The sequence below is a fragment of the Musca autumnalis genome, unplaced genomic scaffold (assembly GCF_047663935.1).
Source record: "Musca autumnalis isolate F117 unplaced genomic scaffold, ASM4766393v1 scaffold_5, whole genome shotgun sequence".
Lineage (NCBI taxonomy): Eukaryota > Metazoa > Arthropoda > Insecta > Diptera > Muscidae > Musca > Musca autumnalis.
Window position 1 is genome coordinate 72,675,108 of NW_027412088.1, and position 23,211 is coordinate 72,698,318.

The 23,211-nt window shown below is 33.6% G+C and overlaps 5 protein-coding genes across 5 annotated transcripts in view; 3 read left to right on the top strand and 2 right to left on the bottom strand.

Moving 5' to 3' along the window:
- The window catches only part of Wnt5 (Wnt oncogene analog 5), a 649,366-nt gene that overhangs the window by 380,677 nt on the left and 245,478 nt on the right, over window positions 1–23,211 (top strand). The gene's annotated exons all lie outside the window — the stretch shown is intronic.
- LOC141406733 (probable salivary secreted peptide) lies at window positions 6,818–7,305 on the top strand. The gene is made up of 2 exons (XM_073992689.1): window positions 6,818–6,998; window positions 7,077–7,305. The coding sequence occupies exons 1-2, from the start codon at window positions 6,825–6,827 to the stop codon at window positions 7,254–7,256; spliced, it is 354 nt and encodes a 117-aa protein (XP_073848790.1). The 5' UTR covers window positions 6,818–6,824; the 3' UTR covers window positions 7,257–7,305.
- Window positions 10,301–11,182, bottom strand: LOC141406264 (probable salivary secreted peptide). The gene is made up of 2 exons (XM_073991503.1): window positions 10,907–11,182; window positions 10,301–10,576 (listed from the first exon to the last, which is right to left on the bottom strand). The coding sequence occupies exons 1-2, from the start codon at window positions 11,078–11,080 to the stop codon at window positions 10,400–10,402; spliced, it is 351 nt and encodes a 116-aa protein (XP_073847604.1). The 5' UTR covers window positions 11,081–11,182; the 3' UTR covers window positions 10,301–10,399.
- On the bottom strand, window positions 18,974–19,607 carry LOC141386500 (uncharacterized). The gene is made up of 2 exons (XM_073955076.1): window positions 19,399–19,607; window positions 18,974–19,329 (listed from the first exon to the last, which is right to left on the bottom strand). Exons 1-2 carry the CDS (start codon window positions 19,573–19,575, stop codon window positions 19,153–19,155), a joined length of 354 nt encoding a protein of 117 aa, XP_073811177.1. The 5' UTR covers window positions 19,576–19,607; the 3' UTR covers window positions 18,974–19,152.
- On the top strand, window positions 19,895–20,852 carry LOC141405349 (uncharacterized). The gene is made up of 2 exons (XM_073989578.1): window positions 19,895–20,175; window positions 20,260–20,852. The coding sequence occupies exons 1-2, from the start codon at window positions 19,996–19,998 to the stop codon at window positions 20,443–20,445; spliced, it is 366 nt and encodes a 121-aa protein (XP_073845679.1). The 5' UTR covers window positions 19,895–19,995; the 3' UTR covers window positions 20,446–20,852.

Here is a 23,211-nt window from a genome sequence, read left to right on the forward strand (position 1 = left end):
AAAGACCCATACGCGTGGATTTTTTAAAAATCATTTTTCAAAACTCCTATGAGCGTGTTCTTTTATTATTTTTAATTGTCATATAAACGTATATTTTTAAAACATTTTTATTTATTTTTAAAACATTTTTTAAATGTATATTTTTTAAATATTTTTCAAAAAACTTAAAAGCAAGGATTTTTAACCTTTTTAAAAGAAAAAAAAATAATAAAATATCCCTTTTTGAAATATTGTTTTAATCTTTTTTTTATTATTTCACTGTTTTTTTTTAATTTTTTGTTTGTAAATATTTTTTTAAAGAAATATTAAAAATTTAATGTAATATTTAAACATATATTGTAACAAATCTGGTTTGAAAAAATATTTTAAAAACATCCGCGCTTATAGGTCTTCTGAAAAATTAAATATCCACGCTTTTAAGTCACTTGCAAAAATATATAAGAAATACATATTTTAAAAAATTTAAATATATTTGTTTAAATTATTTTTAAAATATTTATAAAAATATTTTTTTTTTCAATAATTTATAAAAGTATTTTTTAATAATTTTTTTAAGCGTGAGTTTTTAATTAATATAAAACTATATAAAATTTTATTAATATTTATTCAGAAGCGTAGTTTTTTCAAAAAATGTTTTTTTTTTTTTTGGAAGATTTAAAAAATCAAAATAAAAAATACGAAAATGGATTTTTAAAAATATATTTTTCAAAACATTTGTAAGCGTGGATGTTTTAAAAATTGTTCAAAAACACTTATAAGCATGGATTTTTTAAAATATTATTTTTAATTTTTTTTATAAAAATATTTTTAAAAATCTTATAAACGTGAATTTTTATAACAATTTTTTCAAAAGAAGCCTATCAGTGTGTTTATTTTTAAAAATATTTTTCAAAACACCTGTAAGCGATAATTTTTTTAAATCAATTTTCCAAAACACTTATAACCTTTTAAAATATTTTTTAAAATATATATTTTTTTAAATATTAAAAAAAAAAACATTTAAACATGGCTTTTTAAAATATGTATTTTTTCATTTTTTAACAAATAATTTTTTTTAATTTTTTTAGAGAAAATTTAGTACATTTTTTAAAAACTCTTATAACGTGGATTTTTTAAATGTTTTTTTTTTACGTTTTAAAAATATTTTTAAGACTTTCTTTAAAAACTCTTATAAGCGTGGATTTTTTAAAATGTTTTTTTTTTATTTTTAAAAATATTTGTTAAGACATTTTTAAAATACTTATAAGCGTGGATAATTTAAAATATTTTTAATTTTACTATTTGTAGGTAAGTCAAGCTTAATCTCATATTTTTTGCCAAAGTGAATCTAAAAATATTTTTAATTTTTTATTAAAATATTTTTTTGTAATATTTTCTTTGAAAATTTTTTTTTTAAACATTTATTCTAAACATTTATTATAGTAGATCTTTTCAAATATTTTTTTAAAAATATTTTCAAAAGTGTAGATTTTTTAAATACTTTTTCGAAAGATTGTTTAAAACTATTTTTTCAAATCACCAATATACGTAAAATTTGTTAAAAATGTATTTTTGTAACGCCCAGATGGGTGCCACCGTGGTGCAATGGTATGCACACCCGCCTTGCACGCTGAAGGTCGTGCGTTCGATTCCCCGGCAAGGCAACATACCGGTGGTAAAATACCCGTCAGTAATATTGGCGACATTTCCTGAGTATTTCAGTCATGTAAAACTTCCCTACAAAGTGGTGTCTTAGACACGCCGTTAGGACTCAGCGATAAACAGTGGGTCCCATATCATTGAGCAAAATATGAATCGGGGTGCACTCATTGATATAAGAAAAGTCTCCCTTGTCCCTTTCTGGGATGCTTGTGGAAAAATTAAAAAAGTAGGGGTACATATTTTTAAAAATATTGTTTCAAAACACATATAATATTGGATTTTAATTATTTTATCAAAAGATTAGTTTTTACCTTTGATTAGAAAAAATCTTACAAATAAGGTGATTCGATAAAACAAACCACACACACAAAATGATATGATACAGGGTTGTAAAAAATTCATCACCCTAATATATAGGCCACTAAAGAGTGAATTTCCTTCTCATGAAATTTATGCATTTTTTACTTAATATTTAAACAAATAAATAAAAAACTTAACTTGTTTATTTTATAATTTCCTTATTTTGAGGTTCATCAATTGTATTGATTTCTCAATAAAAAATAAATTAAAAAAAGAAAACGAAAAACGTTTGCCTAAAAATATACTCAGTGGAAAATTTATACCACCTACTACTACCACCTATCATCTATCACATGAAGTATGTATGTGGTTTTATTTTATATCATTTTCTTCAAAGATTTCAAAGTTTGTCTTCTTCTCTCATGTGTTTTCAAAGGAAAACACAACTCACACATAATCCATTGAACTAATTGAAAACAAATTTGAAGTATTTTTTTTCGTTCATTTTATGATCGATCATAAAAGTTTCTTAACCATTTTCCGTGATATAATCTATCAAAAGAGTTTTTCAATGAATAAATAAACACCAACAACTACCAACAACAAGAACAACAGGGACCCCCAAAATAGACAATGTAAACAATATAATGGGGAACACTTTAGACATCACACCACAGGAGGAACTAAGCAAATATTTATGTGCAAGGGAATGTGAGAAAGGGTGTATTTATGTGCCAGCTTCTTCTGACTGTAGAACCACCCAGTAGGGAGACAACATGCGGACAGCAATAATAGGTAACTACTTAACACAGCACGCAAGAGAAGATTTACGATTGTAATAAATAATTTTCGAAAATAGTCAACTGACAATTTCGACAAAAGTCCAAACAAAACAAATGAGCAATGTAAACGAATATCCATCTCTATCTATTTGTCTGTATATTTATTGCTTCCAGAAAGGGAATAAGGCAAGAAATTTGTAGTCAAAATCGTGTTGGGACCATAAAATTGTTACCATGAAGAGAAAACAAAAACCTTCCGAAAAAAGATTTTTCTTTTTTTTTGAGAAGCTGCAACTAAAATCGTTTTTAAGTTAAGCAAAGAAAAAGGCTTAAATTTTTATGATAATTTTAAGTGGCTTCTGCTGCCCGTTTCTTTTTATTGTAAAGCAATTGACAATTTGCCATTAAAATTTATTTTCAAATCACGATATTTCTAAGTCGGTGTCATGTGACAGTATACGATGATGCGGGACAATTTGTTAAGCCCAATAATGCAACAATGTGCTGCCACCATCTCACCTGATGCTATCATGCAAACGAGGCAATTCGAAATCAAACTTAATTAAACAAATTGTGAGTGGGAGAGTAAATTGCACTCGAAAAAAACACCAACACAATTTATTCCTCATATTTATTTAAATACCATAAAAATCAAATAATGCTTAAGTTAATATTTAACTCGATTGTGTATAGTATTTACTTTAATTGCTTTGTATTTAAATATTTAAAATAAACATGTTTATTGATGTGTTAACACAAACAAATAGATCAATTTTCCACATAATAATAATATTAATAAAGTTAATGTTTTAAATCGGTAGGTTATTTTAAGCAATTATGTTTGGCTTAACAAATTATTATTGTTATTTAATGTGGCAATAAAAACATTTAAAATACATTTACTCAATTGAATATAAAATATAACAATTGAGTATTGATTCACAGGAACAATTACCATTACCAAATAAAGAGCTGACTGAGCAAATATATACATACATAGCTACACATTTTGCACCGTGAACGAGGACGTAGCCACCTCGATTAGAGGAGACTGGCATATACATACATCGTGTCGCCTGGTCTGATAAATGACGTGACATGGCAACCAGTGATTTTCCTTGGGTCGCACAATCTCCCTATTCTCATCTCCATCATTAGACCACCCGATTGCATAACTTCTGAGCGCCGTACTTTCCTAAACATGAATCCTTGCCAATTACCTTTGGCAAGGATTCAAGCAATTCACCAACCCACGCTTCAGAAAACTGTCCAATGCCTCTGAAGAGAGGAATTTCCGAGACATCATCACTGCTGCAGCCTCTCCTGCTGGTAGATATCTAAAATAAGACAAAATTTCCCAGCAAAGGCGACGGACTTTAGGCCCCGGCACATACGGTCCATTGAGTGTCGCGTTACAACAACCACATGAAAAATTCGAGAACTAACTTGGCGTCACTTACATATTTTTCATGTGGTTGGTGTTTTATAACGCGCGACGCGACTCACAACGGACCGTATGTGCCGGGGTCATCAAAGTGCTTAACCTATTTTTAGCCACTCTAAAGCTGAAAAAACATCCAACGTTTGGGTAAAGTTTTGTGTCGTTTTGGCCGTTTTTACACTGTTCGGCATGATGCCGAAAAATTCAAATTCATTTGAAATATATGCCGGCAAACATATCAACGCTGGACTTTGGTGTCGGCGTCGCCCTGTTGTTGTTGTTGTTTTTCTCAACGCCCAACATAAAACTTTACCCAAACGTTAGATGTGTTTTCAGCTTAACAGTTCGCGAAGGGTGGAAATTAAGCAGGTTGGTCCGTTGCTGAAGAAACTTGACAAGTATGCTGGCAAAGGTGAATGAAGCAGTTCGATTTCCGAAGATTCTTGAGGCGTTACTCCTCTCCAGCATCAGAGCGTTTTATACAGTTGCGGATCACCCACACGAGTTCCGTAAGCAGCATAGTGCCACAAACTTAGCCAACGTCTAAATCAGAACCGAACGTACCACGGACAGTGATGGTAGCGTTAGACCTGACTAAAGCTTTTCATACGGTCAGCCATGCTAAGCTGTTCGAGGACCTTGGGTGTGAAACCTTGGATCACCAATTATTTAATTGGTCGCCAGTCATACGTGGAATTTAGAAACAAGAAGAAAAGATATTCATGATCTAGCGAGAGTGGTCCAAAGATATAAACGATAACCTCTAGATAAGCAGGCAGGTTTGAGAGATATTTATACTGATGTAGTCGCCGAGGCCATAGGAGGCTATCGTATGAATGCCATCCTCAGGGATCAGTCACCATCTGTGGCAGTGGAAGAACAATAGCTACTTGGACAAGCGAGAGTTGTTTTGGCGCAACTGAGATCTGGTTGGAGTTGCCGCCTCAGTTCTTATTGGGTCAGGATTGATGGCGCAATGTAGCAAATATGCTCAGTATTCAACACCAGAAGCACCCTTTCTTTCAGAAAGGGACTATAGAAGAACTCTTTCTTTCAAAAAGGGACTAAGAAGCACCTTTTCTTTCAGAAAGGGACTATAGATGCACCCTTTCTTTCAGAAAAGGACTACAGAAGCAATCTTTCTTTTAGAAAGGGACAACAGAAGCAACCTTTCTTTTAGAAAGGGACTACAGAAGCACCCTTTCTTTCAGAAAGTGTTTGTAGAACCACCCTCTCTTTCAGAACGGACTACAGAAGCATCCTTTCTTTCAGAAAGGATCCATAGCAGCATCTTTTCTTTCGGAAAGGATCTATAGCAGCACCCTTTCTTTCAGAAAGGATAATTCAGAAAGCACCCTTTCTTTTAGAAAGGATCTATAGCAGCACCCTTTCTTTCAGAAAGGATCTTTCAGAATGCACCCTTTCTTTCAGAAAGGATCTTTCAGAAAGGATCTTTCAGAAAGCACCCTTTCTTTCAGAAAGGATTTTTCAGAAAGGACCTATAGAAGCACCCTTTCTTTTAAAAAGGACCTACAGAAGCACCCTTTCTTTTAGAAAGGACCTTTAGAAGCACCCTTTCTTTTAAAAAGGACCTACAGAAGCACCCTTTCTTTTAGAAAGGACCTTTAGAAGCACCCTTTCCTTTAGGAAGGACCTATAGAAGCACCCTTTCTTTTAGAAAGGACCTATAGAAGCACCCTTCTTTTAGAAAGTACCTATAGAAGCACCCTTTCTTTTAGAAAGGACCTATAGAAGCACCCTTTCTTTTAGAAAGGACCTATAGAAGCACGCTTTCTTTTAGAAAGGACCTATTGAAGCACCCTTTCTTTTAGAAAGGACCTTTAGAGAGGGTCTATAGAAGCACTCATTATCAAGTTTTCAATAAAGTTGATTTCAAGTCTGAGCAACTGCCGGATTTTAACTGTAAAATTTAGAAGTTTAGAAGGTGTGCGGGTTATAATTATTGCGCCAATTGCACCATATGTGGGTATAACTTTTTGTGGTATTTCGTTAACGCTTTGTTGTACTCGCTCAATATTTTCCGCAAAAATCACAATGGAATTCAAATAAAAACCTCTACACCAGCCAAAAGCATTGATTCATTGACCAGAAATTTCGGCTTATCAGTATACCAGTAATATATGAACTGATTATTTATTAAATACCAAACAGTCATATAACATTCATAGGGGGATTTTTTGCTTAATCACAATTGGTTAATGGTTGTTGGAAGTGGCTAACTTCCCCACTTCAAAGAAAACGAATGTTTATTTCCTAAAAAATCTCAAGAGTCGCAACGTCTACTCTATTTTTGGTGATAATGTCACAGAATTGCTACTAAATGCAATTCTAAGAATTTTTTTTATTTGTCCAAATAAAAAAAAAAAACAAAAAACCAAATCCATTTGGCGGATTTATAAAACAAAACATTCCCACCGCAAGATAAGCCACCGCCAGTCATATCAATAGTTTTGGCAATATGCTAAACGAATTATATTAATCTAATGATAAGCAAATTGTCATTTTATATATTTGCCAATAGTCTCATTTGAAGATAACAAATTAAATAAACCTTTTTTTGACGTTTCCTATTTCCTATAAATACTCTTTGTTATGCCACCGAACCCAATAAGTTCTTCGTCAGTACGCAAAGAGTAAAAATGGCATTCCTTAAGTTCACTTTAGTTTTTGTGGCTCTATTCGCCACCACCTTGGCCATGAATGCCACCTGGGGTAGCCGCAATACTACAGATATTTTGCTGATGAATGAATCGGTTGTTCGTACTCCTGTTACCAATACTTTTGTTTCTGTTGATGTCGCCTTCCCTAAGAGTGTAAGTAGTTGGTGGTGAAAGCTAGAGGAAATATGGATTTTTAATTGTAATTTTGTGTATTCCCATTTTTTGTTTTAGGGCCAAACTAATACCCGCAAAATCACCGCCATTTATGTCTATGATCGTTTCACCAACAGCTCTGGTGCCACACCAACTTTGTGGTCTGGCGGTCCTGGCTATACCACCGCCCTTGTCAACTTGAAATCTCAAATGAGCCGTGGCATTAATTCCACCGTTGAAATTTGGGGCAAAAACTAAATTTTTGTGTGTTGATTTTTTGTGATAAAATAAAATGAAGTAAGCAGTATTGATTCTTTTGGCGAAACGAAATATGAAGTGTGTGTTTATATTTTAATAAAAAAAATTAAAAAAAAAAAAAATATTCGCCGACATCGTAGAAGACATAAGGGGAGGCTCGAAATCAAGCATGACAGTTCGTGAGATTTTTTCAGGGAAATCATGATTTGGAGTCTGAGGAGCTACAAGTTCATGAACAATAGGTCGAGCTTGCACTTCCTCTTCCTTAGTCTCCTCCTATAGTCACCCGTGTGCTTGTAACATTACCTTCGAACATAGATACCAAGGCACCCATATCTGAGGTAGAGTTTTGTTCACGATCACTGGATGTCGATAGAGTGTAATCCATAGATAGGTCGCAGACATCAGCCCGTATTGGGCTATTTAGGCCCTACGCAATATCATGTCGCCATTTGTGACATCCTGGGTAAGACCAATCAGTGTGAACATCCTCGACTCTCTATCGGCCGATCGGTAACGCGGTAAAGGACTTCATTCTTACTCCTTATAATTGGAGTTTCTTGCGATTTTTGTCCGACCTTTTCCTAACTTTTTTCTTCTTTTCTTTTTTATATCCTTCACAATAAAATAGAGGGTATAATTAACTTTGTCATTACGTTAGTAACACATCAAAATATTCGTCGGAGACCCTATAAAGCTGTATAACGATGTCCAACTTTTTGTTGAAATCAAGATACTGCTTGCAATATTTAACATAGAGCTTTATAATTTGGTACAGAAGTATATATTGCAACCAGGATGTTTGCTATTAAAACTGGGTTATATTGCTCTACATTTTAAGCTCCAATAGAGCCGTATCTCCCAATTTTAGGTATTTTTAAGAGTTTGGCCTAGAAATGGCTGAATTTTTTTGGTCTTCGTTGGGCGCTACAAAACTTTCTTCCAAACAAATGTATGGGTACAGCACACGTTTTGATAGAGTGGTATTTTTGCCAACCGAAATAACTGAAATTTGTTAATTTGTCTGTATAGATCCATGTTTTCATATAGCCCCCATACAAGGGTACCTGCGGATTTTTGGGAATTTTGAAGTTTTTACCCAATTTTTTTTAAATCGAAATGCAAGTCTTCGTTGTTGGCTACAAAATTTTCTATCGAAAAATAATTGGGTGCAGGTCCACGTTTTGATAGAACCTACATAGAGCGGTATCACCGGATTTTTGGGAATTTTTAATATTTCAGCCACATAATCCAACCGAAATAACTGAAATTTGGTAATTTGTCTTCGTTGGAGGTATACAATATTCCACCGTAGAATTGTCGGTATAGGTCCAGGTTTTCATATAACACCCATATAGGTGTACCTCCCGATTTTAGAAATTTTTTAAGGTTTTATCCATTTTTTTTAATCGAAATTACTAAAACTTGTTTTTTTGTCTCCATTGGAGGTGTGAAACATTTTTGCTGAGAATTAAAGGTGTAAGTCAACGTTTGCCCCCCATACAAGGGTACCTCCCTCTTTTTGGGAATTTGGAAGATTTTGGTCACATTATCCAATCGAAATAGCTGAAATTTGTAATTTAGTATCCTTAGGAAGTGTAAAGCATTCCTCCAGGTGTAGGTAAACGTTTTTATATAGCCACCCCTAAAAGGGTACCTCCGAATTTTATGAATTTGTAAGGTCTTAGCCACATATCCTACCAAAATAGCTGAAAATTGGTATAAAGTCTTGGTTGGGGGATTAAAATATTCTCGCAGAGAATGGTCGGTACAGGTCCACATAGAATGGTACCTGCCGATTTGCGGTATTTTGAAGGTTTTAGCCACATTTTCTCACACAATTATGCAGTCTCCGTGTAAACCGTTACATATTTCTGCAAAGAATTGTCAGTTCCATTTCATTTTCGATAATTTTCCAGTTTTAGCCAAAAAAAATCCAACCGAAATATCTGAAATGTGGTTCAAAAATAGTTGATAGTGGAGGGAACAAATTTCGGCCCGTTTCCTTGTTTGCTTTAAGTTTTTTTAACTTTTGACCAAACCCAGATCGCACCATGGTTTCTTAAAATATGAGTTTTCTTACCAAGGCTTTGGTTATGGGGCAGGCCATACGTTACCATTGTACTCCAGATTCTTCTTCTTCTCTCCACTTCTGTTCCCTTTTACGTGTGCATTTTTCCGACTTCCAATTTCAAATAACACTTTTTTCGCTGCCTTATAACGTGTGGAAACCTTGGTTGCTACTGCTCCGGAGGAGGCAATCGATTTGTCCACTTCGTGTTCCTCATCTCCTAAATTTCAATATTTCCAGCCTGCATTTCATTTACGGTCACTTCACAAATAGTTGTGAAACACTTCACTGAGATTTAGTCTGAGAAATATGATTATTTTCTACGAAAATCCATGATAAGACTCCTGAAAGGACGCAGTCACCAATCATTTACATCTGATAGTCCTTGAGGCTCTACTTAGGAAACAGAGCCTGGGATTCGTAGCCTATGTTGAATTTTTCAGTGGTTTATTTAAATACATTTACTGCTTCGGGTACCTCTACCCCCAGAAATTTTAAATTTTGGTATTGGGTCTAGTTCAAGTGCATTTCTGATGGGTTTTGAAAGTTTCACAGATAGTTGTTCTTAAGGTTATGAATTTTTAAGACACATTAAGACATTTATCAGCTAATTCATATATGGTATGAATAACGTCAAGATATGTTGCGAACAATATTCATGTATATTATGAACGCTGTTCCTAAAGTTTCTTCTAAGAGAAATTGGAAAAAAAATTTTGAGTTTTCTAAGTTTTTTTATGACAGCATGATTTTTCTCAGACCTTTTCTATCAAACCCACTCCAGAGGCAAGCAACTTCTTCGTGAAGTTTCGTTTATTGATGCTTCAGGTTTTCTCGGGTTTGGTTTAGCAGATAAATATGATGTACCTCATTAGGAAACACAAAAAATATGTTTGAATATGTTTGTTTGTATTCCGTTTAAATGGAATAAAATGCATAAAACATTAAGAATTAATAAATAATTAATTTAATATTTAACTTAATATTTTTAATATTTATTTTAATTTTTTAATTTTAATGTTAAATTAAAGTTTTTTGTCCGTCTTATATTATTCTATATGCATGGATGTTTTTATCTTCCATAAATTTCCACTGTTGAATTAATGCCACGAGATACTTGGCTCTTCAAATTTACTGTGGCATATGTTAAATTAGGTCCACCCGACCATAAGCTGGGTTGTGCACCGGAGGAGTTTGTAAAGCGATCATATACAAAAATTGCCGTTATGACTCTTTTATTTACTTGACCCTGAAAGAAATAAAAAGGAAATTATTAATTATTAAAAAAAAACACATATGAATAAAAGACAGTGAAAACTCACAATGGTGGTTAATAAACTTGGCTATTTGTTATAGCTTAATAATTACAAATGAGTGTAGCAATAGGTCGGAACATGTATCGCCAACATACATGGTAAAATTTCGCTGAAGGGAAGAAAACTGTATCCGTTTATTTTCTTAAATTTTGTTCTTCCACAGTTATGTATGTATTTGCCTCCTGTGAGTTTTCACTGTACCATAATACATAATTCTTCTTCTTCTTTTTCTTTTCATTAAATATATATTTTCGATATCTTACCGATTTTGGAAATTGTACATTAACACTCCAATAGTTATTCTTTAATGGTGTACGCACCACATTTTCATGCAATAACAAATAGTCGGAGGAATTTCGTCTGCCCCAAGCAGCACTGCTGGCCAAAGTCAAAGTTGCCAATGAAGCAATTAAACAAAAACTTGTAAGAAATTTCATGATTCGTTTTCCTTTAGCACAGATCCTTAACTTATTTCCTGTGTGTCTTCTTCTTTTGTTCAATACGTTTACGTTAAACTCAACACGTTTGTCCAGAAGCAACTGTGGATTGGTATGGGAATTTTATTCGATTATATAGAATGTTGTGGAGAGAAATGGTTGGTTATCTTGCACATGAACTTGCTTACAACGTAACTCCACACCACACGTAAAAAGACCATATAGATCTTGAACACAATCTTAATTAAATTGTTATTATTATCTATGGAATTACACATTTTTTTTTTCATTTCATATTTGGCTTTATTTGTTATTTTCAATAAAGGGTAATAGGTTTATTCATGATGCAAAAATAATAAATATAAAAATGTAAAGTAATTTTGTATAAGTTTAATGAATATTTTGAAAACAAGATGTAGTCAAAAAAATTTATGCATTTTTGTAATACCTGCTTGTTTTTTTTTAATTTTATCAATAAAATAAGATTCCCAGCAAAATAAATAGGAAGTAGTGCAATGTGGACTAGTTCTGTCTGATGCAGTTCAAACGGAGTCGTGAAAAAGGCACTCCAGTCCTCACATTTTAACTGCATTTGGATGCAATCCAAAGAATCACATCCACTTGTCACATTTTAACAACATCCGGATGCAGTTCAGCGGAGTCGTGAAAAAGGCACTCCAATTCCTCACAATTTAACATCATCCGGATGCAGTCCAAACGGATTCGTGAAAAATGCTCTCCGTTCGCTACATTTCAGAATGGAGTGCTGTTAGAGTACATGTCGAAACTGGTGATGGGAAGACAACCCATTTAGCAGATGAAACAAAAACAGTTCAGCTTGGATTAAATGGAGAGCGGAGGAAACACGCATGTTTGCGATTGAATTCAATGGAGAATTTTCATAATTTGTGTTAATGTAATAAAGTTCTTAATATTTTTGTTTTACACAAATAATAAATGCATTTTTTTCTTCTGGGATATTTTGTAATGGCTTGCACAATTTCCGCAGAACACTTGCTTTGGACTGCCTCCTATTCTACCCCAAAGGGTTAGTTAAAATGCTATGCCAAAGGGTCAGTTAAAATGCAGTGCCAGAGGGTCAGTTTAAATGCAGTGCCAAAGGGTCAGTTAAAATGCAGTGCAATGGAGAGCCTCTTTCAGTAGTCACGCTCTTGTAAAAATCATGAGTGAAAATGCATAATTTGATGCACTTCAGATCATTTAACTGCCTCTTTGTAGGCAAACTTTTTGCTGGGATTATTACGTCCGAAACTCAATTTGCTGTCCCTCTTTTCAAATATAATTATTAAGTGGATACCCCAAAAAGAACAGCTGATCACCAGAATAACTGTCAAAATAAATAATTGCGATTGAAATGTCACAACGAAAAGTAAGCATATCGGGGCAAAAATGCAACATTCAATTTAGATTGAGAACTGCGGTTGTATCACCTACAAACTACAACATGTTCTTTGCTACATTCTTTTCACTGTTTCACCACTTTTTTCATAGTGTCTTTATTTATAAATTTATTTACTGAAAACGTGAACCAACCTAATACGTCTTTGTTGCAGTATGTATTTTAATAAGTGTCACAAACAATTGCTATAACCAATATTTGTTTATTTATAGATAACACACAACATGCCAATATTTATTTACCCAAGTGAAAAAAAAACAATAAAAATACTTAGTAAAAAGAAAAACAAATACTTTGTCCACTCGACAAAAATGATAGCCATAGGCAGACTATTATGAAAATTACAACGTCATATTTGTTTCAATTGTGCAAGATTTCCATAGAATTTTATAATACTCCAATCAAAGAAGTGAATCACTTTCGATTGTCATAATTTAACAACAAATCTTTTTGATAAGAATTCATTAAGTGTAAAGAAATTCATTAACCCCCAGTTTTTGTAAAAAATTTTATTCTTCTCACACGAATTGTCAAATTTTGTAGATCGATTTACTCGCTTTAATGCAAATGTAGACCGCTGATTTTTAAATGAGGAATCCCTAATGATATATGGAACGGGTATACGAAAAATTAGATGTGTATGTCATCTGGGGGCTGAGCTATGAATGCCTAAATTATTACGAATATAGACGAACGAACAAAAATAAGTTACAAAAACTGGGGGTAAGTGTAAATAATGAAATTCTTTAATGCCTTTGTGACAACAATGTAATGAATGTGTCGCAGCTTGTGGGCTGTTTGGAATAAAATAATATAAAAATATTTTTGGTAAATAATATACAGAAGAAATGACAACTTATTAATACTTTTTTCACTTTTAATTTTCATTATTTATCTTTACAAATATTCCGAAGTATCTAACGTCTTAGAGTGTGAATACCCCTGCCTCATTATCCAAAGATATTTTCAAAGATTTTGTTTGAATTTAATTAAATATATGAGGAATGCTTAAAAGAACGGTTGGATATTTCCACATAAAATATTTAAAATTCATCGATTTCCATATTTTTCCACGACCTAACTTAAATGACATCGTGTACATTAAACACAAACACAGTAAAAACTAATTTTAAAGCATACATTTAGGCTTACATATAAAATGCTATAGTATCTCTGTTCCGTAATGTACGAATGAATGTATAATGGCATCATACAACTCGATAGGTTGTGTTTGCGACAAAAAAATTAAAATATTTGAAATTCAGATTTTTTCGAATAAAATTGCTGCCATATAATGGAGGTTATAAGCTATTGTCAATGTAATTTACGCGTTTTCCACAAAGACTAATAACTTTAAAGTGCAACAAAAATTTGTCTATCACTGTTTGTCTCACAAAATTCCCCACATCTGGGTGACTATATCAAAACATGGACCTATAAAGATAACGTTCTTTTTTCACGGAGATTTTTTATCTGCTATAAGCAGCAGGATATTTCATATCATATATGTACATTAGGGTTATGACTTTTTTATAACCTCATATCCTTGTATCATAGCGTGATGAGTTTCTACATAAGATTGCATAAAATCTTAATTATAAAGTGATTCGATAAAAAAGCTTCTTGTCAAAAAGCTTTTAAAATTTTTATTTTTCAGAACTTTTGACAATTTTTTAATGTCACTGTAAGCAGATAATTAACAGAAAACAAGGTATAGGGGCACACGACATAACTTAAATGACATAACCGTTTGTTTCTCAGTGATTTTATAATCGTATTATACCAAATATATCATTTTATATTATATATAACTTTTTTTCATATATCATAAAAATTAAAAGTGGTTTGTGCGGAACCTTTTTATACCCTCAGCCTTTAGGCTAAAGAGGGTATATACACATTGATACGATGAAAATGTGCCGCCTCATCGAAATAATGGTTTTAGACCCCGAGTATGTTTGAACGAAATGTGTTTCAGACAATTTGGAGTCCATCTAGCCATGTCCGTCCGTCTGCCTGTCTGTCTATTCAAATTTTGGCTTTCGTAATATTTTGCCCAAACTTAGTTTAAGTTCGAAGATGAGCTACATTTGGTCCATACTTTACACATCTTAATACATCTACCAGATATAAATCAGGTTTAAATATGGACTATATTTGTCCACTCCCTCGGGTACCTCCCACACAAAATTTCGGATAAGTTAACTTTAACCCACTTAGCGCCGAGAATTTTTTTGCGAGAAAACTTAAAATTATCTATGAAAATTATATATTTGAGACTTTATAAGCATTTTTTAAAAAATAATCCCTTGGTTTCTGATTGAGAAAATACTCTTACTATATTCCTAACAAATCCCTGACTTTATATGATTCTAATATTTATGATTAAATTTTTATCGCATATTTAAATTTTTCATCAAAAGTCGAAAATTACAAAAAAGTCGATTTTTTTTAATTGCTTGGGTTTTTGGCCAATTGCATGGAAACGCGTAGGTCAAATGAAGCGTTATAAGCGTGAAATGACAGATAACAGACAATACTATAACAAAATGCAAAAAACCCCACAAAAATCTTCGAACAAACCAGAGTTTTACGTCAATTTTTGCAACCATTTTTTGTGGCGTTTAAACGACCAGTGGCTTTATCTGGGTTAAGACCTGCTCTCGAGTCACTTTGATTTCTGTTGAAGCAACTTGCAATCGCTACCTCAATTACGACGATAAATGTTTTTTCAGGGGCAAGTCCGTAGTCGATGGAGAGCACGAAAACTTCTTCTTCTCCTTAGGGTACCTCCCCCACAAAAGTTCAACATTCGTGTCGAAATGCAGTTTAGGGTCTCTTCGAAGATGCTTTGGAAATGAATGCCGATGCTGTTCATTGTGGTCCTGCTGTTTACAGTCATATTATGTTTTCCGTGGACAAGTCAATGCTTCCTGGCATACTGGTCCAAAAGTTACAAGATGACCCACTGAAATAACTAGTGTGACCAATATATATCAAAAAGATGTGACTCTCAAAATCAGATCCACTTCCTATGTCGTCTATTCATTTAAGTAGCCCCTCCGCAAAACTTTAATCCTAATCCACATTATCGTCGGCAAGTTCAAAGGTACAAAATGGCCACAAAATTCTAAAAAGACGCGAAATAAATTCGATCTGTCCGCAGATTAATATTTCATAGGTTGAGGGTATATCTCTGTCGGCAAAGCCGACTGATTCTTTTTTACTTGTTTCATAATAAAGTGGAATGGATGTTATGTTAGGCATTAATAGGCAAAAGCTCATTCATTATTTTTAAGAAAAAATGTCAAAAAGTCATAAGCCTAATGGTTATATGGAGCCTGGACCTGCACCGATAAATTTCTGGAAAAAGGTTTTGTGGCCCCAACGAAGACAAAATACCAAATTTTGGCAATTTCTGTACTAAAACGTTTATAATAGCGAAAATCAGAAGGTACGGTTCTATGGGGGCTATATCAAAACGTGGATCGAAATAACCCATTTTTAATATTAATCATCCTAGGAAAAATAGAGACTTCTCTTCTAAATTTTGTAGACCTAGCGAAGATAAAGTAACAATTTTCAGCTATTTGGGTGGACAAAATTCCAAAGTTTCGGTGGGATAATGAGGCTGAAACCTTTAAAATATAGAAAATCGAGAGGTACCGTTGAATGGGGCCATATTAAAACATGGACCAGCACCGATGAATTTCTGAGGGAAAGTTTTTTAGCCCCAACGAAGATAAAATACAACATTTCAGACATTTCAGTGCGATAATGAAGCTAAAACCTTAAAAATGCCCAAAATCGGTACCCTTATATGGGGGCTATATCAAAACATAGACCTTTATCGACAAATTACTGGAGAAAAGTTTTGTAGTCCGAACGAAGACTCAATACCAAATTTCAAGTAATGAGATTAAAACTTAAAAATCACCGAAAATCAGGAGGTACAATTATTTGGGGACTATATCTAACTACAAATTTCTATATCAACTACAAATTTCTGGGGGGAAGGTTTGTAGCCCATCAAAAATTAAATACCAAACTTCAGTCATTTTAGTGGGATGATGAGCTAAACTCTTAAAAATACCGTAAGTCGGGTGGCACCGTTGTATGAGGGCTCTATCAAAATGTGGACATGTACCGACAAATTTGTGGAAAATCGGGAGGTGCCGCTTTATGGGGACTATATAAAAACCAATGAACGCAAACAAACAAAACGATTCCCGTACCAATCACACAGTCACAAACTTTTCAGTTTCTCTGAATCGCTCTCAAAACAGAACCACAAACTTTTCAAGTCAAAAATACGAAAACCGTATGATTACTGAAATGTACTTCGGCTATGTTTTGCCGAGTTGTTTCGTTCATGAACGAACCGGTTCCAAGGAATGATTCAGTGAAAATAACGAACGGATCCGTATCCAGCACATTCGTTTATGTCGTTCATTTAGATCCCTGATGGCCAAGACATTGCTGCTTACAAAATTAGCAGCAGAACCACCATAATTAATTTTACACACAAAATCTACTTACACATACTGCGTTAACGCAAGCATCACAAACTGACTCACGCAAAACAATCAATGTAGAGAAGAGGAACCATTAACGATATTCAGAAGAAAAGGATGGACTAAAATGTTTAATTGAATGAAAAAGAGCCGACGAACGAAGTGAAGGACCCTGATCTCTTTAGTGAACGGAATGAAAATGATCGATCCGCTCAATCAACGAATTTGCCCAACACTATTGTTTCATTCACCACCCAAACAAAAAGAATTTTTGGCAAACATTTGCTGATGATCAATGACACTCTCAGACACACTCACATTTGATTGATTAACAACCCTATCAGCTAACATCATCATTGGTGAGTGGAGAGAGAAGCTCTCTTTGCTTGCTCGCGAGATGCGGAATGTTGTTTATTCAACCACCAAATTCAATCGTTTATGTGTTTTGAACTTTTTCGTTTTCTATTTCTTGTTGTGTATATGAGAACTTTTCGTTATTCGTTTTATTCACACTCACAAATGTAAATAAAACGAAACAAAACAGCGTGTTCGGTCAACGTGGGTTATGTTTCGTTTTGTATTTTTCCTATGGAAAATACGAAACGAAACCATTGGAAATGTTTCATAAAGTATTTTTACGTACGCTGATCAAAACGTAGACCCATATAATCCATTTTCAATACCAAACTAGGGATAGGTAAGTCGAATGCTTTACATTTACATTTTAATTCAAATTTGTTCTATTTTCGAGGATTTTCAAAATTTATTTATGTTTTCCCTGAGAACATTTTAAGAACGACCCTATTATTCAATATTTTCTTTGACATTAAATTTCCAATAACAACAATGTTGTTTTTGTAAATTTCTTAGTTGTTGTAATTCATGCATATACCTTATGTAAATATGCCTTGTTGTTGACTTGGCGGTTTTACAATTTCAAAAGAAACCACGAAAATCGACGAATAGTCGATTATAATCGATTTTCTGCGGTTATGAAAAAGTCGAAAGACAACTGAAATAATCGCCAGATCGAAAAACGCATTTTTAGTTTCAGACCAAAATCGAAAGGTCGTAAAATCGATTATTGCTTTCCATTACATATCCTTATACCAAACATCCTACATGTAATAGAAACTTATGTAATGCTAGGTTTACATTTACGAAATCCACTCGATTTCAACTGTCAATTCCATTGTTTAAACGTCAAATGAAATCCAATGGATTTCAGTTGAGATTTCATTTGACGTATACGCAAAGGAATTGACAGTTGAAATCCAGTGGATTTCGTAAATGCAAACGTAGTATAAGGTCTGTCTTAAATATTGCGAGCTGTATCTTGATTTCAACCGAGAGACGGGCGGACGGACAGACGGATATCGACTTAGAATTTTATTAAAATCAAGACTATATTTACTTAATAGGGTCTCCAATGAATATTTCGATGTGTTTTGATGTATAAAAATACCAAATTGTGCTCACTTGAACTAGGGATACTCAAGTCGACATTAAATTAACCGACTTTTTGGTTTAAAAAGTCTTTAAATCAAAGTCAATTTTTGGTTATAAAGAAAATTGAGAGTGGTTTTTGTATAGTTACAATACCTATTATGCTCTATAAACTTGTTTCCGTTTACCATATATAAACACAGAGAAAGAATATGCTCGCTGGAATCTTAATTTGAGAACTAACAGTTATTTTAATTATAGGAAATCGCTACATATTGTTGGCAATATTCATATTATGGTGTGATACACTCAATATATATGGTTGCAGCAATAATATCAATTTCTTCAAATTATAATAACTGTTAGTACTCAAAATAATTTTAGAATGCGCCTATTGTATCTCTGCGTTTATATATAGTCACAGGAAACTTGTTTTTTGAGAGTATAATAGGTATTGTAACTATACAATAATCTACAATATATTATTGTTGCAATCATATATTTTGTGTCAGACGCAATAACATGTGTTTAGGTTAGAATTTGTATTTTTTAGGTAGGTACCTACTAGTATATTATAAAATTATGATTTCAGTAAACATATTCCAGAAGTATAATGCCCTTATTATAATTATGCTTGATTTATTTAAAGAATATTTTTACATGGTATTTTATGACTCGAGTATAAAATGTTCTTACAAGCCATATATCATAACGGTAGCATTAAAACCCTTGCCATATAATCCAAGCAATTCAATACTTGCAACCTTTTGATAAGGTCCTCCACGCTTAAGAACAGACATAAATAATGATCGCTTTTTCTCATTGTCCTTTACCTGTATGGCGGTTATATATTTACCAGTATAATAACCCTAAATTGCAAAAAAAGAAGCAAATAATTTGATGTTTTTGTTATAGATAAATATGATTTCGAAACTTACCTTGGGTGGATATTGAATAGTTTGCGATGGATATCGCCCCGCTTTAGGGGTCACAGTTACATTACGAGCATATATAAGACTATCATCTGGAAAGCGATGACCCCAAGTTTGTGTAAGACTTTGGCTCAAAGTTACACAAGCCAATAAGACAACGACGGCACATAGAATAGTCTTCATTTTCGAATAATTCAGTGGACTTGTTAAAGGACCAAAATGCAAACTGTAATGATTCTAAAGGTTAAGCGAACGGTATTTATATAAGATGGGACTTGTAAGAAAATATATTTAATAACCACAATTACGATATCAATCTAAATTTAAAATTGAATTACCAAGGGAGCTAAAAAAAGAAAATTGTATTCATTATGACCACAGTAAAAAATTTGTTCTGTGAATAATTTATTAAAAATATAACATATAACCGCAAATGATATTTTTGCAAAGAGTTCAAAAGCTTTATTTTGTTATAAAAGAAATTCAATATCGATTTCTTATTGATTAGTCGATTAGAACTGCATTAGACAAAATATAGTTCGAGTTCATCGCAACAACTAAACTATCGTATTCAACAAAAATCTAAACCAATTATCAAGGGAAATGATTTCCTTATTGAAATTATTTTTCGTTTGTGGTTTGGTGACCATGGTACTTTGCCTTTCCTTGACCAGTGACAGTGTCTGGGGTAATCGTGAACCGGGAGATAAAATGATTTTTGATCGTAATATAACGTTACCAAAGAAAATTGCCCGTTATCAAGATACCAAAATTAATTATGATGTAAGTATGAGAAGCCGTGTGAAATTGGATCTCTATTTGGAAGTAGTTTATTATTTAATTTTTATTATTTATTTTTTATTTAAGCCCTGGTTCATTAAGCCTACCATAACAGCAATTGTTGTCAAGAATTTTAATCCCAAGGAACAACCCATTATTAATATTGTAGAGGGCGGTGTTGGTCAGAAAGTGGCTAAATTCTATATAGCTACCCAGAAATCTGAAGGAATGCGTATTCGTCTTATGATTTATGGCAAGAAGAAAGAGGAGTGAAATTGCAAAACAGAAAATGTTTTTAAAAATAAATTAACTCACTTATTTCATAACCAATTTTGCTATAATAAAAATGTGTCAAAGGCATACATAATGATGCCAATGATGCCATATTTGTTTCAAAATTTTTTCAAATAAATACAAAATAAAGCTACAAGTTCTAACTTTAGATAGAAGTAATTTTTCTCTTTTGTTGGAGCCACAATACATATTTTTGTCACAACATTTAATTCGTCTGTTTCAAGCATTGTTATTGTGAACAAAGGCATAAATACATACAACAAGATAAGAAATTTTTTTTGCTATCAGTCTTCAGTGAATGGATTTTGAATTTAACATAATGTAATTTTACGATATGGTTAAGTAACATTATTTCCTTTTATATGTTTTGTACGTATTTAACCGAATTTAACGATCCAATTGACACGGAATTCTTTTGGAATAGATCCCTGAAATGTTCCTCCTAGATTGCGATTTTAAATTACCTACAACCTGCATTGTTTCTGTTAAGGGTAATGTTTCTATACATTGTTTCATAAACATTTTTTGTTGCTTGCATTTTGTCTAGTCTTATTGCTTCTATGTCTTTGTTGTGAATCTAAAAATACCATGTTTGCGGCAAGCATATAAAACAAGCACAACTATCGAAATTGAGAAATTTTATAAAAATCGCTTACAAAACAAATTGGCTTCACAAACATAATCTAAAATGTTTACAAAAAGTATTGTTAGCACAGAAAACCAATTACAGAAATTTTTTATTTGGTTGTAAATAATTCTCATATACAAGTTCCACATAACTCTACATATGTATAATATTATGAATATTGACAAGCCAGGGGCTGGATTCTTGTTCTATAAACATTTGAAATCAAACATATTTTCCTTATAAAAATTTTCATTTGAAATTTTTTTCCTTTATAAAATTTTTCATTTCAAATTTTCATAGAACAAGAATTAAGCCCCAGGCCATATTTTGCCAGGTTTAAGTAAAACGACATCAAAGTGAATGAAGAAGAAACAGTACCCAGACAACAATTTTTTCCGAGGGCTCTGATTTCCGATTTTTTCCGAGATTTTCTGAATATTACTTACTTAGTTGGCCCATTACATAACATTTGTTCCATAGACCGAACTAAGAAAAGATCTCCATTCATCTCTGTTTTTCGCTTGACTTTTTGGAATACCGCGCCTTTTCATTTCTTCATCCACTTGTATGCTCCATCGAAGCTTAGGCCTGCCGATTCTGCGTGCACCGCCATGTGGCATGTATTCATACGCCTTTTTAGCGGGTTCATCATTGCTCATTCTCATGATATGGCCTAGCCAACGCAATCGTTGCATCTCGATACGTTTAACTATATTCATGTCTTTGTATAGCTTATATAGCTAGTGGTTCATACGACGTCGATATTCTTCCGAAGAATTTTCCTCTCAAACACACCAAGCACTGCCTTATCTGCTTGCGCAAGTACCCATGCTTCGGAGCCATACATTAGCACGGGTAGTATCAGCGTTTTGTATAGTGTTATTTTTGTTTGACGAGATGTGGCTTTGTTTTTAAATTGCTTACTTAGACCATAGTAGCATATGTTAGCCAATACAATCAGCATAGGCAAGTAACATGTGGCTATTGGTGTAAATTGTGCCATTTCTTTTGACATTTGCATCTCGTATTACCTTTTCCAGCAAAATGTTGAATAGGTCACACGAAAGGCTGTCTCCTTGTCTGAAACCTCTTCTGGTACAAAATTCTTCGGAGAGGTTCTTTCCAATTTTAACTGAGGACCTAGTATCAGTTAAAGTCATCTTACAAAGCCGGATGAGCTTTGCGGGGATACCAAACTCAGACATTGCGTGGAATACCTTTGATCGGAGTGGACTGTCGAATGCTGCTTTATAATCGACAAAAAGGTGAAATGTGTCGATCTGCATCTCTTGGGTCTTCTCTAGGATTTGCCGCAAGGTAAATATCTGGTCAATGGTGGATTTGCCAGGTCTAAAGCCACATTGGTATGGTCCAATTATTTCGTTGACCATTGGCTTTAGTCGTTCGCACAATATCCCTGACACTATCTTATGGGCAATTGGGAGAAGACTTATGCCCCTATAGTTGGAGCATACAGTCTTATCTCCTTTCTTGTGGACGGGACATAGGATGCTCAGATTCCAATCGTCGGGTACGCGTTCTTCCTGCCAGATGGTGCTAACTAGCTGATGCATACACCTTATCAGCGCGTCGCCTCCGGTTTTAAACAGCTCGGCTGGTAAGCCATCGGCTCCTGCTGCTTTATTATTCTTTAGCCGGTTGATTGCTGTTTTTACCTCATCTTGGCCGGGCGGTATACATTCTATACTATCTTCTGGGATTGGATCTGTGGTATTATCGTCTTCGCTACTATTGGATACCAGCAGATTGGAAAAATGTTCCTTCCATATCCTGAGTACGCTATATGTATCTGTTACCAGATTACCTTGCTGGCCTCTACAGGAGGATGTGGCTGTACCAAAGCCATCTGTTTGATGTTTCACTCTTTGGTAGAATTTTCGGACTTCATTCTGTCTCCCGTACATCTCAATTTTTTCACACTCCCGCTTTTCCATTTCTCTCTTTTTCTTGCGGAAAAGACGTTTCTCTTCTCTCCTTTTCTCCCGATATCTCTCTCGCGCGCTACGCGTTGCTACGGATTGTAAAGTAGCCCTATATGCCGCATATTTCTCTTCGGTGGCAGCACGACACTCCTCATCATACCATGGATTCCTTGG